At 41.2% G+C, this 12,871-nt stretch overlaps 2 protein-coding genes across 5 annotated transcripts in view; both read right to left on the reverse strand.

The window, feature by feature from the left end:
• Positions 1–12,871, reverse strand: part of tspoap1 (TSPO associated protein 1) — a 77,865-nt gene that overhangs the window by 44,104 nt on the left and 20,890 nt on the right. The window lies entirely within an intron of this gene.
• Positions 3,885–4,921, reverse strand: LOC147321337 (uncharacterized). The gene is made up of 2 exons (XM_086307591.1): positions 4,820–4,921; positions 3,885–4,670 (listed from the first exon to the last, which is right to left on the reverse strand). The coding sequence occupies exons 1-2, from the start codon at positions 4,919–4,921 to the stop codon at positions 3,885–3,887; spliced, it is 888 nt and encodes a 295-aa protein (XP_086163717.1).

Below are 12,871 nucleotides of genomic sequence, written 5' to 3' on the forward strand. Positions count from 1 at the left end.
AGCAGCAAAAAAAGACTGTGACATATTTCAGGTACTGTAAGAAGCATGCAGAAGTCTCCATGTGTGGAACACCTGCTTACCAATATGTCTATGTAAAACTCCTTATTATTAACCTAAAACCACCCTCTTTTGTATCACCACAGACAATAGGAAAACATCCTCATGACACAGTTCAGATTAAAAAAGTGAAACAAACACTAAACAATCATGCAGCCATCATCTCATTTATGTTGTCTTGGTAACTGCAGCAGACAGGTGATCAAATGGCTCCCTGGTGGGATTTTAATGCTACTGTACCTATTACTGAAGTCAACACTAATGGCCAGCTGTTTACTAAGACAGCAGCTGAGGCTCCTGTGCTCATAAAACAATGGAGATGCTGTCTACCTGGTTAGCGGGTTACTAACTACTATTTCAACCAGATTCAGATTATTTTCAGAATCTGGTTGAAAAAAAACCCACAAAACCAAAAAGGAATGTGTGGCATTGGGTTACTAGATAAGGCATGATTTAGCTATAAATACAAATGTGCTTCTAAATTAGTTGTGAAAAGCTTGCAGTCAAAGCACGATCTGATCAGTGCAGGGGAAAAAAGATGCATCACGGACGGTTCTTATAATCAATACAGGCATAGAGTCAGCAAGTACATTCCCCTTAAACCTGAATGTCCTCTTTGAACTAAGCTGGCATGATCCAAGACAAAAGGAATTTTATTATTCACAAGTCTGACTTAAATGTTTGAGACGTGAACTGCTTAAGCTGTTTCAAAACTTCACATTTAAGAGGATAACATCAAGATTTTCCAAAGCAAACTGTGGTTTTGAGAAAACAATGCATTTTTCTGCAATAACCATTCAGGGTAGTTAAATTTAGTGACTCTCTCCTTCTGACATCTGCTGCTTTTACATATAAAACAAAAAAACTCTTGCAGTATAGTCATTCATGTTTTCCCACATGTTTCTTTCTTTCAGATCAAGTTCACAGTTCATAAATAAATGCAGAAAATCCCTGCAATCCTTCATCAGAGTGTTTCCACCCAGAGGAAAATATGCTATAACCCTATAATACTCTTTAGTAAAGGTAGCACAATAGCTAACCAAAGTTTAAAGAACAGATAAAAAAAAAATTGTGAGCAACACTTCATTCTCAGACTCTGTGCTTGCTGATGACACATGAATTTTTCAGGGACACACGGACAATGCCTATTATTATATAACTGTCTCAGGCTGACTTATCTATTGAGCCATACAGTTAGACATAAAAAAGTACTCTTATGGAAAAAAAAAATCCATCAATCCATCGTCAAATCTGTCTTAGAATCCAAAATATATTAATTATTTTCAAGGTATAAACTTACATATGAAAAAAACCTATGATATTTAGCAAAATTTGATAATACTTCAGCATTGCAACTAACATAAAAAGATGGAACACATGTTTATTAGAGCTCTGGTAGTCTAGAAAGGAGTGAGGTTAATATAGCTTTGGGAAAAGTGAAAAATAGGAATGAAGGTCCAATCTACAAACTACAGTAACTCCTTGGTTATGCAGGAAGTAGTAAACTACTACAGTCATGTGAAAAAGAGATTAAGCACACCCCACGATCCAGTAGCTTATAGAACCAACTTACACAGCAGTAAATCAAAGTATTGATTTTCAGTTTGACTTGATCAGTCTTACACATTGTTGTGGAGAAAATTTTAACCACTCTTCTTTTTACAGCATTGTTTCAGTTTATTGAGGCTTGGGGGCAACTCATTTAAGGTTTCACTAGAGCATTTCACTGTGTTTGACAGTTGGTTTGGGCTCCTATTGTTGTGCATCTCCGCTTTGGTCACACTGATAATTAATGTGTGTATTTGATTAAAAGTACGCTAAAGAAGTGTACTTACTGCTTCCAGTGTACTTAGTTTTCCACAGCATTGCACAGTCCTATGAAAATCTATGTGCACATGATAAAAATTGAGGCATTAAAATGCCTTTTCTTTGCCTGTAAAATAATAAATATATCTGTACAATCTGCTTTATAAAAATAAAAGCTGCTCATTCTTGCCTATGATGACATTGTTCAGTTTTTATTTGTCATATGCAAGTTAGCACAGGGTCAACATTGCAATGAAATGTATTTGACGAGCAAAAGTCACTCAGCAGAATGGTACAGTAGAAGAAAAATAAATAGAAAAATAGTAAAGAGTAAAATATTAATGAGACGCAGTAAAGAGAAAAGAGATTTTTCAGTTAAGTGACTAAATATATATGTATATATAAATATATGTACACACTAGTGATTAAATAAAGAAAATCTTGAATAGGAATGTGATGGGGGGGGAGCAGATGGGATATTGCACAGGAATGAGCAGCAGTACTGAACAGTACAAAAGTTTTTTAGTGGTACTTATTACAGTATTGCACTTTTTTAAAATATAAATATCAATATAAATATCAGTAAAGTGGAGTGACCAGTGCAGATTAAACAGAGTACTTGTGAAACTGCAGGGTAGCTTCTGAGTGCGTCCTGTGGACTGTGTTGTGTGTGTTTAAGTGTTGTGGTTGAGGTGTCGTATGGCTTGATGATTAAGTCTTGTAGTCCGAGCAGACAGACTCCTGTAACGTCTGCCAGATGGTAACAAGGAGAACAGCTGATGTGCTGGGTGGCTGTGGTCCTTGATGATGCTGTGTGCTTTACGGAGGCATCGCTGAAGATAAATGTCCTGAATGGCCAGTGATGTGCTCTGCTGCCTTCACTACCCTCTGTAGTGATATACGGCTGCTGGGAGAGCAGCTTCCATACCAAACTGTAATGCAGCTCGTCAGCAAGCTCTCGATCGCACACCTGTAGAAATTTGAGATGATATTCGCGTTCATGCCAAACTTCCTCCGCCTCCTCAGGAAGTAAAGCTGCTGGCAAGCTTTCCTGATTGCAGTGTCTGTGTGAAGGGTCCAGGAGAAGTCCTCGGTGATGTTGACTCCAAGGAATTTGAAGCTGCTGACCTTTTCGACCTTGACACCGTTGATGTGGATGGGCTGGTGTTCCCTGACTGGTCGTTTCCGGTAGTCCACTATCATTTCTCTAGTTTTGCTGATGTTGAGAGTCAGGTTATTTTCCAGACACCACTCGTACAGTGCCATCACCTCCTCTCTATAGGCCAGGGCTGCCCAATCCCAGTCCTCGAGAGCTACTATCCTGCAGCTTTTAGATACATCCCTACTCCAACACAGCTGAATCAAATGGTTTGATTACCTCTTCAGCATGCCATCGTGTTTGGCAAAGGCCTGATAACAAGCCATTCATTTGATTCGGGTGTGTGGGAACAAGGATGCATCTAAAAGCTGCAGGACGGTAGCTCTCGAGGACCGGGATTGGGCACCCCTGCTATAGGCCGTCTCATCGTTGTCTGTGATGAGGCCTATGATGGTTGTGTCATCCGCAAACTTGATGATGATGTTGGACTTGTGTTTAGCAACACAGTCGTGTGTGAACAGGGAATATAGGAGGGGGCTAAGCACACAACCCTGTGGCGTACCTGTGTTTAGGATGAGTGGTGAGGAGGTGTGCTTACCAACTCTCACCACCTGGGGCCTGTTTGTGAGGAAGTTTAGAATCCATCTGCAGATTGGTGTTTCCAGCCCAAGGTCGACGAGCTTCGTGGCAAGTTTTGAGGGGATGATGGTGTTAAATGCCGAGCTGTAGTTGATGAAGAGCATCCTTGCATATGTATTCCCTTTTTCCAGGTGAGTGAGGGTGGTGTGCATTGCCAGAGCGATGGCATCCTCCATGGCTCTGTTTGTCCGATAGGCAAACTGAAGAGGGTCCAGTGTGTCAGGGAGGGAGGAGCAGATGTGACCTTTGACCAGCCGCTCCAGGCACTTCATGATGACGGATGTCAGTGCAACAGGACGGTATCATTCAGACAGGAGACCACTGATTTTTTGGGAACAGGAATGATGGTGGATGCTTTGAGGGACGTGGGGACCACTGACTGCCTCAGGGAGAGGCTGAAGATGTTGGTGAACACGTCTGCCAGCTGGTCGGCACACACTCTGAGAAGCCGGCCCGGGATGCCGTCCGGTCCTGGAGCTATGTGAAGATTGACCTTTTTAAAAGTCCATCTCACAGCTTCTGTTTTCAGAGTTAAAGTTACAGCCTCACTGTCCTCCTGAGGGTAGAGGATCTGCTCTCTGTTGTCTGCATCAAAACGAGCATAGAAGTTGTTGAGCTCGTCTGCGAGAGATGCAGTGGGCTGAACAATGACTGTGTTGTCCTTCTTGTAGTCATTAATGCAGCGCATTCCATTCCACAGTCGCCTGGTGTCAAAGCTGTGGTAGCTGGACTCCATTTTGTCCCCGTATTCCTTTCTGGCCTTTTTTATAGACTTTCGGAGGTCATACCTGGCTGCTTTATATGCATCAGGATCCCTGGAGTTAAAGGCAGAGGTCCGCACTTTTAGCTTGGCACGAACATCTTTATTTACCCAGGGTTTCTGATTTGGATATATGCGGACAGTGGTTTTTGTGATGGTATCATCCATGCACTTTCCAATATATCCAATGACAGAGTCTGTGAGTTCATTGATGTTGCCATCAGCTGCATCCACAAATATCTGCCAGTCAGTTGTGTCAAAGCAGTCCTGTAGGACCTCCTCAGCCTCACTGTCCCATTTGTAGATGACCTAGCAGCAGAATGGAACAATGGTTCTGCCTTACCAAAAGCTGGGCGGGGGAGGGGTTTGTAGCACTCTTTGAATGGAGTGTAACAATGGTCCAGTGTTTGATCACCTCTTGTGGGGAAGGAGATGTGCTGATAGTATTTGGGGAGAACCTTCTTCATGTTGGCTCTGTTGAAGTCTCCCAGCAAAATAAAGGTAGCTTCTGGATTTTTGTTCTCAAGTCCAGTAATGATATAGTTCGTCCATTCGTCCATTGGGGAATAAAAGCAGCTAATTTTATAATGCTGAAGCTCTAAAATGATCTCTAAAAGAAGCTATTGTATCCCACATCACTTTCTCAGATTCCAGTTGATGAGTTTACATTGTAAAAAGTGTAACAAATATCTGTTTGTGGCCCTTAGACTGGCAGGCTATCAAACATTCTTTGTATGATAAGAAGGCACAAAGAGTGTTAGCCTCAGTTCACAGATACATTTTTGTGTCCTTGAGAGTTACTTTTCCATCACTTAGAGAAGTCGACCAGTCCCAGCGTCCCAATCTTCCTCTAAGGACAGCCATGCTAGAGTCTAATCAATCACCTAAGAGGAAGCCAGCCAGCGTGAACTCAGCCTCCAGTTGGCTCCATTCTGATTCTAACGATCTTGGAGTCTGTCCATGTCACGTAATGGTTCATTGGGAATCATGCTCAGAAATGCACCGGAAGCTTTCTGTGGGCATGATGTTTGCAAACTACAACCAATCAAACTCCTGCTTTTCTCAGTGCCACAGAAAAGGACTGCAGGTGGCGAGGTTTACCCAGACCTAGGATACGTACTGTATTAACATTCAGGCAGCAGTGTCGTTTCCACATAGGCCTGGCTCAGGAAAGCAAGGCAGATGTAACTCGGTCACAAGAGGGCATGGATCTCTACACCAATGTCTGTCAGCAGATATTGAGCCCCGGGCAGGACAGACGGAGCGGTCTCCTTGTGCTCTGTTTGAATCTTTTTGAATATATTTATTACTGCACACATATATCTTAGGGGTTCCCAGTAATAAAAAAGCATACTGTTACAGTCTACAGCCTGTAAAGTCACAAAAAGCATTAACTTTTTTTCCCCCTCAGTTGTATTTATTAGTAGTGTTTTCAGAACGTAATATCTTTCAGTAAAAAAAAAAAATTTAAATGTTCAACTACAGCAAAAAATATTTTATCTGTAATTTAATTCAATATTAAGGAAGGCTTTATGAGACTCATTCAACAAGTCCATTCTTATTAAATTGCATTAAACTGAAAGCTTATATAGCACTTTTATTGACTGCAGCTCTGTGACAACACTTTATGCTGTAAAAAAGTAATAATAATAATAATAATAATAATAACAATAATGATAAAAATAATAATATACAGTGGGGCAAAAAAGTATTTAGTCAGCCACCGATTGTGCAAGTTCCCCCACTTAAAATGATGACAGAGGTCAGTAATTTGCACCAGAGGTACACTTCAACTGTGAGAGACAGAATGTGAAAAAGAAAAATCCATGAATTCACATGGTAGGATTTGTAAAGAATTTATCCGTAAATCAGGGTGGAAAATAAGTATTTGGTCAATAACAAAAATACAACTCAATACTTTGTAACATAACCTTTGTTGGCAATAACAGAGGTCAAACGTTTACTATAGGTCTTTACCAGGTTTGCACACACAGTAGCTGGTATTTTGGCCCATTCCTCCATGCAGATCTTCTCGAGAGCAGTGATGTTTTGGGGCTGTCGCCGAGCAACACGGACTTTCAACTCCCGCCACAGATTTTCTATGGGGTTGAGGTCTGGAGACTGGCTAGGCCACTCCAGGACTTTCAAATGCTTCTTACGGAGCCACTCCTTTGTTGCCCGGGCGGTGTGTTTTGGATCATTGTCATGTTGGAAGACCCAGCCTCGTTTCATCTTCAAAGTTCTCATTGATGGAAGGAGGTTTTGGCTCAAAATCTCACAATACATGGCCCCATTCATTCTGTCCTTAACACGGATCAGTCGTCCTGTCCCCTTGGCAGAAAAACAGCCCCATAGCATGATGTTTCCACCCCCATGCTTCACAGTAGGTATGGTGTTCTTGGGATGCAACTCAGTATTCTTCTTCCTCCAAACACGACGAGTTGAGTTTATACCAAAAAGTTCTACTTTGGTTTCATCTGACCACATGACATTCTCCCAATCCTCTGCTGTATCATCCATGTGCTCTCTGGCAAACTTCAGACGGGCCTGGACATGCACTGGCTTCAGCAGCGGAACACGTCTGGCACTGCGGGATTTGATTCCCTGCCGTTGTAGTGTGTTACTGATGGTGACCTTTGTTACTTTGGTCCCAGCTCTCTGCAGGTCATTCACCAGGTCCCCCCATGTGGTTCTGGGATCTTTGCTCACCGTTCTCATGATCATTTTGACCCCACGGGATGAGATCTTGCGTGGAGCCCAAGATCGAGGGAGATTATCAGTGGTCTTGTATGTCTTCCATTTTCTGATGATTGCTCCCACAGTTGATTTTTTCACACCAAGCTGCTTGCCTATTGTAGATTCACTCTTCCCAGTCTGGTGCAGGTCTACAATACTTTTCCTGGTGTCCTTCGAAAGCTCTTTGGTCTTGGCCATGGCGGAGTTTGGAGTCTGACTGTTTGAGGCTGTGGACAGGTGTCTTTTATACAGATGATGAGTTCAAACAGGTGCCATTCATACAGGTAACGAGTGGGGGACAGAAAAGCTTCTTACAGAAGACGTTACAGGTCTGTAAGAGCCAGAGATTTTCCTTGTTTGAGGTGACCAAATACTTATTTTCCACCCTGATTTACGAATAAATTCTTTACAAATCCTACCATGTGGATTCATGGATTTTTTTTTCACATTCTGTCTCTCACAGTTGAAGTGTACCTCTGGTGCAAATTACTGACCTCTGTCATTATTTTAAGTGGGGGAACTTGCACAATCGGTGGCTGACTAAATACTTTTTTGCCCCACTGTAGAATCTGTTTTGGCTTCAGGCAATTTCTCTTGTGCCTTCTCTAACTAAATGTACCACCCACATTGGGTAATTTCAGCAACCCTCATTGTGCACCATGACTTTTTATCCCACTGCTTCTTGTTTCCAAGCTATGTCCACCTTGGTCGATCATAACAGTCAGATGATACATCATACAAACAACTCAATGAGACCATCTTCTCTGATAAAATCCCAAACATTTTGTGCTACATGCATTTGGGTTTTGAAGCTCTCTCACTGTGCAACAGTCTGGACTAACATCCACCAATAACACCACTATTCATTCAAGTTTTCCATCTTTCAACTGATATAGCACACGATCACGAAGCTTAAGATGAACTGGGGTTTTTTTTCTATTACAAAAAATATAGACTTTTAGGTCTTTAAAATGACTAATCACTCACAGAAAATAGTTTCACACAAACACTGCCATACTTTCCTGTGCAGTGAAAGTGACTGTAAGTACGCCAAAGGAAGGGCAAACTCTGCCAATCACATGACTGTTACAGTTTTGCATCCCAGCAGATATTAGCATTACTGACCTTGTAAACAGAAGACAAAAGGGACAAAGAATACGTTTTTCAATTTTTTTCATTAATCCATATACACAACCTAATCAGACTAAAATGCAAGACAGTATACGGTTCAGTTTATTGAGTCATGGTTGGAGGTCTTGGTCAAACCCCCAACCCTGTGATTAGTGCCCCAGTCTGCTTCTCGTGTCAAACAACCCTAAAGTAACAATAAAAATGAAGTTTACAAGAGAAATCCAGCAGGATCTTATAAATGATCCCCTTGAATTGCTTTTATTAGTGAGAGCAAGCCAAAACTGACAAGGTTGAGCTTTTTAAAGAGAACAAGCTAAATTGCCTTCTGATTATCTGGGTCAGTTGGTGTTTTATATGCCTCTAAGGTTCGACATGAAAATGGGTTAGGGACTTTCTGGCCTGCCTCTCGTGGGGGTTTTACTGGAAACTCTTACCTAGGGAAGCAACACAAAAAATGCATAGAGAGACTAATTTATGATAAATAATCTTTGTACTGAAATAACTATTCTGAGCGTGTGACAGGTTTTATTTAGCACTCTTGTAAAAAAATATAAATATGTGAGGTGAGTCAAATAGGGAAGTATTAAAAACAGGTCATGTATATGAGAATAAACATTTTTTATTTATTCTTGGATTTAATGAACTTGTTTTATTAGCACTACTAAAAGATAAATATGCCGTTTACATGGCACCAATTTTCACCTTCTCCCTTTTAACCCCCTTTAACCCCATATTTCATTTCATTTCTCACTCAGCCCTCTTTAATATTTCATTTCACAGTTTTTCTGCTGCGATGTTTGCTGAACATATTAAAAACTACAATATTAGGCAAATATCAGTGCAGACATACAAATTCTGGGAATGGTAAACTAATATAAAAAAGTACAAGGACAGCAGAAGAGCATGTGTAGTAGATGATACATTTTATTAGATTTTTGAGACAAAAGAGGACTTTAGAAGATAGAACAGATCATTAAATGTTCAGAGATTTACTCTTACATATTCATAAGGTTGCAACAGCCAGATTGTTCTTTTGTCTTGTATCCATGGGGAGCTTTTGTACCAGAAACACCAACATCAGCATTTTTAGCTGAGCTAAAAATCTCCTGCTATAAGCCTCTGAGGAGACTACAAGACAAAGACACAGACGGGCAATGCTTTGCCTTTCTTAACTCTTTGCTGGGCTTAGATCATGCTTGCTGTCTTAGTGCTGACTAAGTAATAAATAAAGGGAAATAAACAAAAAAAGATAATAATAATAATAATGTGTATAATAATAATAATGAGCTGCATATGTTATGTCAATTCAGGTTAACGGTGATGTTTTTTTTATTCAATGTGCTTCACCACTACCACAACACAAAAACTGATATACTTAAAAATAGCTGCCTCCCTAGCAAAATGTAGATTCATTTTTATAAACACTCACTCTACAACCTCCATGTACATGCTGCTGACTTTCATTCATTGGCATGAAGAAGGCAGCCTGCTGAATCTGGAAATGTGCCTTAATTAATAGAAGCCTCATGTGCTTCTAGCAATACTGGAAGAGGGAAAAGCCTCCGCCCACAGACCCAACCCTCAATCACTGAGCGGTTGCACAGACAACTCATAAACACAGCTTTAATTACCAGCGCAGGCGAGAAAAAGAAAAACGGTAATGATGGCTTGGGAATGGCAGCCCTTCTCCTGATGCAGATACTAATGGACTTTATGGTATCAGTGAAGTGGTACAATTTAAAGTCAAATTAGTGATGCTCCTTATCTTGGCCTGCAGTAACACGAGTGGTTTGCTAATGAGGTTGTGTAAACTGCTAAGTTGTCAAATACCCTCAAAAGACATGAATCTGAATCCCTTATTCCTTCAATTTTAACAGTATTATTATTTAACATGGTCCTGATTATCTGCAGATAAACCTGCTAATGCACAAAAATTATACACTTTTATCTGCACATAATTTTTATATCATTGGAAAGATCATTTCAAAGCTTGTGTTTTAAGAGTCACCAATATCTAACTCACTTACAGGACAAAAAAACAGCAACAGCAACTGCGTAAGCATACTTGCAGCCTGTAGCACTGCAAAACTTAGGAAAGGCTGTTCAGCAAAGCTGAGGCTTTTCTCTTTAAAAAAAAAATATGAGAAGAGCAACAAAGCTGTTTGTGGCCTGGGGTGTTTTATAAACAGCAGCTCTTGCTCTACACTCATATATAAGTCATGAAGAAACCCTCTTTAGTGTCCTCTCAAATCCCTTCCTGTATTCATCACGACTCACCTCCCCCAGGGTACCTGACGGTGACAGATTAGGGGGTCCTCTCTCATACAGCAAGAACAAAGAGCCAACACAGGGCACCCCATTACTCCCCCCCACAAGGCGTCCGGCAATCTACCTCTAGCTCATACAAACGTCCACTGGGTGAGGTTGTGCAAAAACAAAATCCATTGTCTGGAGATAGCTGTTAGTCCCTTTTCATTTACCATATATGGAGGATAAAAAGAAGAATACATGTCCTTAATGTCCTTCACATGATCTGAACGTTCTAGCTTACATCTGGCGATCAGACTAGAAATCCTGATGCAAGCACATATTATGATGTATTCATTCATGTTAATTTACCTCTGGAATCAGTAGCGATTCCATGTTTGATCCAAGTATAGACATAAATATAGAGGCCATGATGACTGTGTTTAACCATTTGGCAGATGACGACCACAGATGACCACAGTAATTAGATTGCATACAAGCACAGCTTTCCATTCATCTCAAAATCCCCAAATAAAAATGCCACAACCCCCTCGTCCCCCAGAGGCTTAATAAGGTGTCAGACATGCAGAGAACATCATCTGGCCTTTTAAAAAGGCAAACATGAAAAGAAGGAGGGGTCACTAAATTATTTCATTTAGTACAATGTCAGGAGAAAATGGACTGATGGGAGACAGTATGTAGTTGAGATGATTTGTGTCTCCTCCCACCCCTCCACGGGATCAATGCCAAGGGCGTCAAAAGAATCCTTCATCTTGTTGGAGAAAACTGCATATGCATACAAGCCCCTTAACCCCCTGCTATGGCCCAGCAGCAAGCAACTTAATTTGAGGAAATTTGAAGAGAGTTTTTTACGGAATTTATATTTAAAACCTCATAGATACGTCATTATGTGGATTTATGAAGTGTAATGGAGATAGATTAAAGTGACTAGAGATCATGCTCATATATTCATATCCACAGCTCTGCTTATACTGTACATTAAAATTATGTCCATACTGTATTGCTTCCAAAACACAAACTCTGTGGTTTGTGTTGGACATCATGGTATTGAGTTTAGAAAATCAATATCAAAGAGACAACACAATGGCCACATGTGTATTCTTCCAAAATGCATACGCAACTGCGGTTAAACTGCCTATCTATCTGCAACCAAAGTGAGCAAATGACAACTATGGGCACACCATTCAGCCACTTTCATTCTACAGATTGTCCTGACCTCAACAAGCTGCAGTGCATTCAGCCAGAAATGGAAGTGTTTAAAATTAATTGAAAAATTCTTCCAACCAGGCCCACAAGGACCCTGTCGCTACTCTTGGAGTTGCCAAAAATCAACCCTCCTACTCTGTCATTGTCACAGCAGTTTCCCCCAGGCAGCATCTCATGACTTGGAGCCCACTGATGAATGAGTGAAAAATTCCCCAGGATTCCCAGAGACAGAGACAGGTCAGGTACAAACACAGTAAAGCATAGTTAGCTGTTGTTGAATATTTGCTTTCTCACTCTCTCGGTCACGTTAAAGAATGATTGGACTGTCCTTGACCTCAAGTGTTAACACAACATTGCTCTGCAGTACATTAGATCAGGCAAGATCAGCTTTAAAAGCAACCATTAAAAAAGAAAGATGGCAACACAATTTAGAAGCCAAGAAGCAGATAAACTGGGGTGGCTGTAACTCAGGTGGCAGAGCAGGTCAGCCACTAATCAGAAGGTCAGTGGTTCGATCCCAAGCTGCCTCCTGGCTGCATGCCAAATATCCTTGGGCAAGATACTAACCCCATGTTTGCCTACTGGTGGTGGTCAGAGGGCCCGGTGGCGCCAGTGTCCAGCAGCCTCGCCTCTGTCAGTGCGCCCCAAGGCAGCTGTGGCTACAATATAGCTTGCCATCGCCAGTGTGTGAATGGGTGAATGACTGAATGTAGTGTGAAGCGCTTTGGGGTCCTTAGGGACTAGAAAAGCGCTATACAAATGCAGGCCATTTACCATTTGCAGGCCATACTGAACAGTTTTAGAGTACAGGGCAAACTAGAGGCGGAGGCAAGTTTCGTGATGACAGAATTTTTCATATAATGTAGACTGGCTAGGAACAGACAAGGAAAGGTCAAGTCAGACAGGCTGGGGACCATGTCGCAATGTCCAAACACCACTTTAGTGCTCCACAACAAACATTAACAAGTCCTCGTACAAAAAATGCCCATCTGGTAGATTTTCCTGTAATGAAAGGCTGAGGTGACCTTTTTCTGATGACCACAGGATCAACAAAATGAGACTCCCTTTCATCCTGCAGGCTAAAAGCATTTCCCATTGTGAAGTAGAAAATAGGTAATCATGGGTTTAATCTTGCTAGCACGACCCAATGATGTAGAAATGTCACAGGC

This window comes from Aulonocara sp. 'chitande type north' Nkhata Bay, linkage group LG10, assembly GCF_057382095.1.
Source record: "Aulonocara sp. 'chitande type north' Nkhata Bay isolate Kocher_YH1m ecotype deep benthic linkage group LG10, A_spYH_male_GT1.1, whole genome shotgun sequence".
NCBI lineage: Eukaryota > Metazoa > Chordata > Actinopteri > Cichliformes > Cichlidae > Aulonocara > Aulonocara sp. 'chitande type north' Nkhata Bay.

Coding starts and splice junctions, on each gene's coding strand:
- LOC147321337 (XM_086307591.1), bottom strand. CDS start 4,921: ATGGACGAATGGACGAACTATATCATTACTGGACTTGAGAACAAAAAT. Junction 4,671..4,819: donor ACAGAGCCAACATGAAGAAG/GTTCTCCCCAAA, acceptor TTCTGCTGCTAG/GTCATCTACAAATGGGACAG.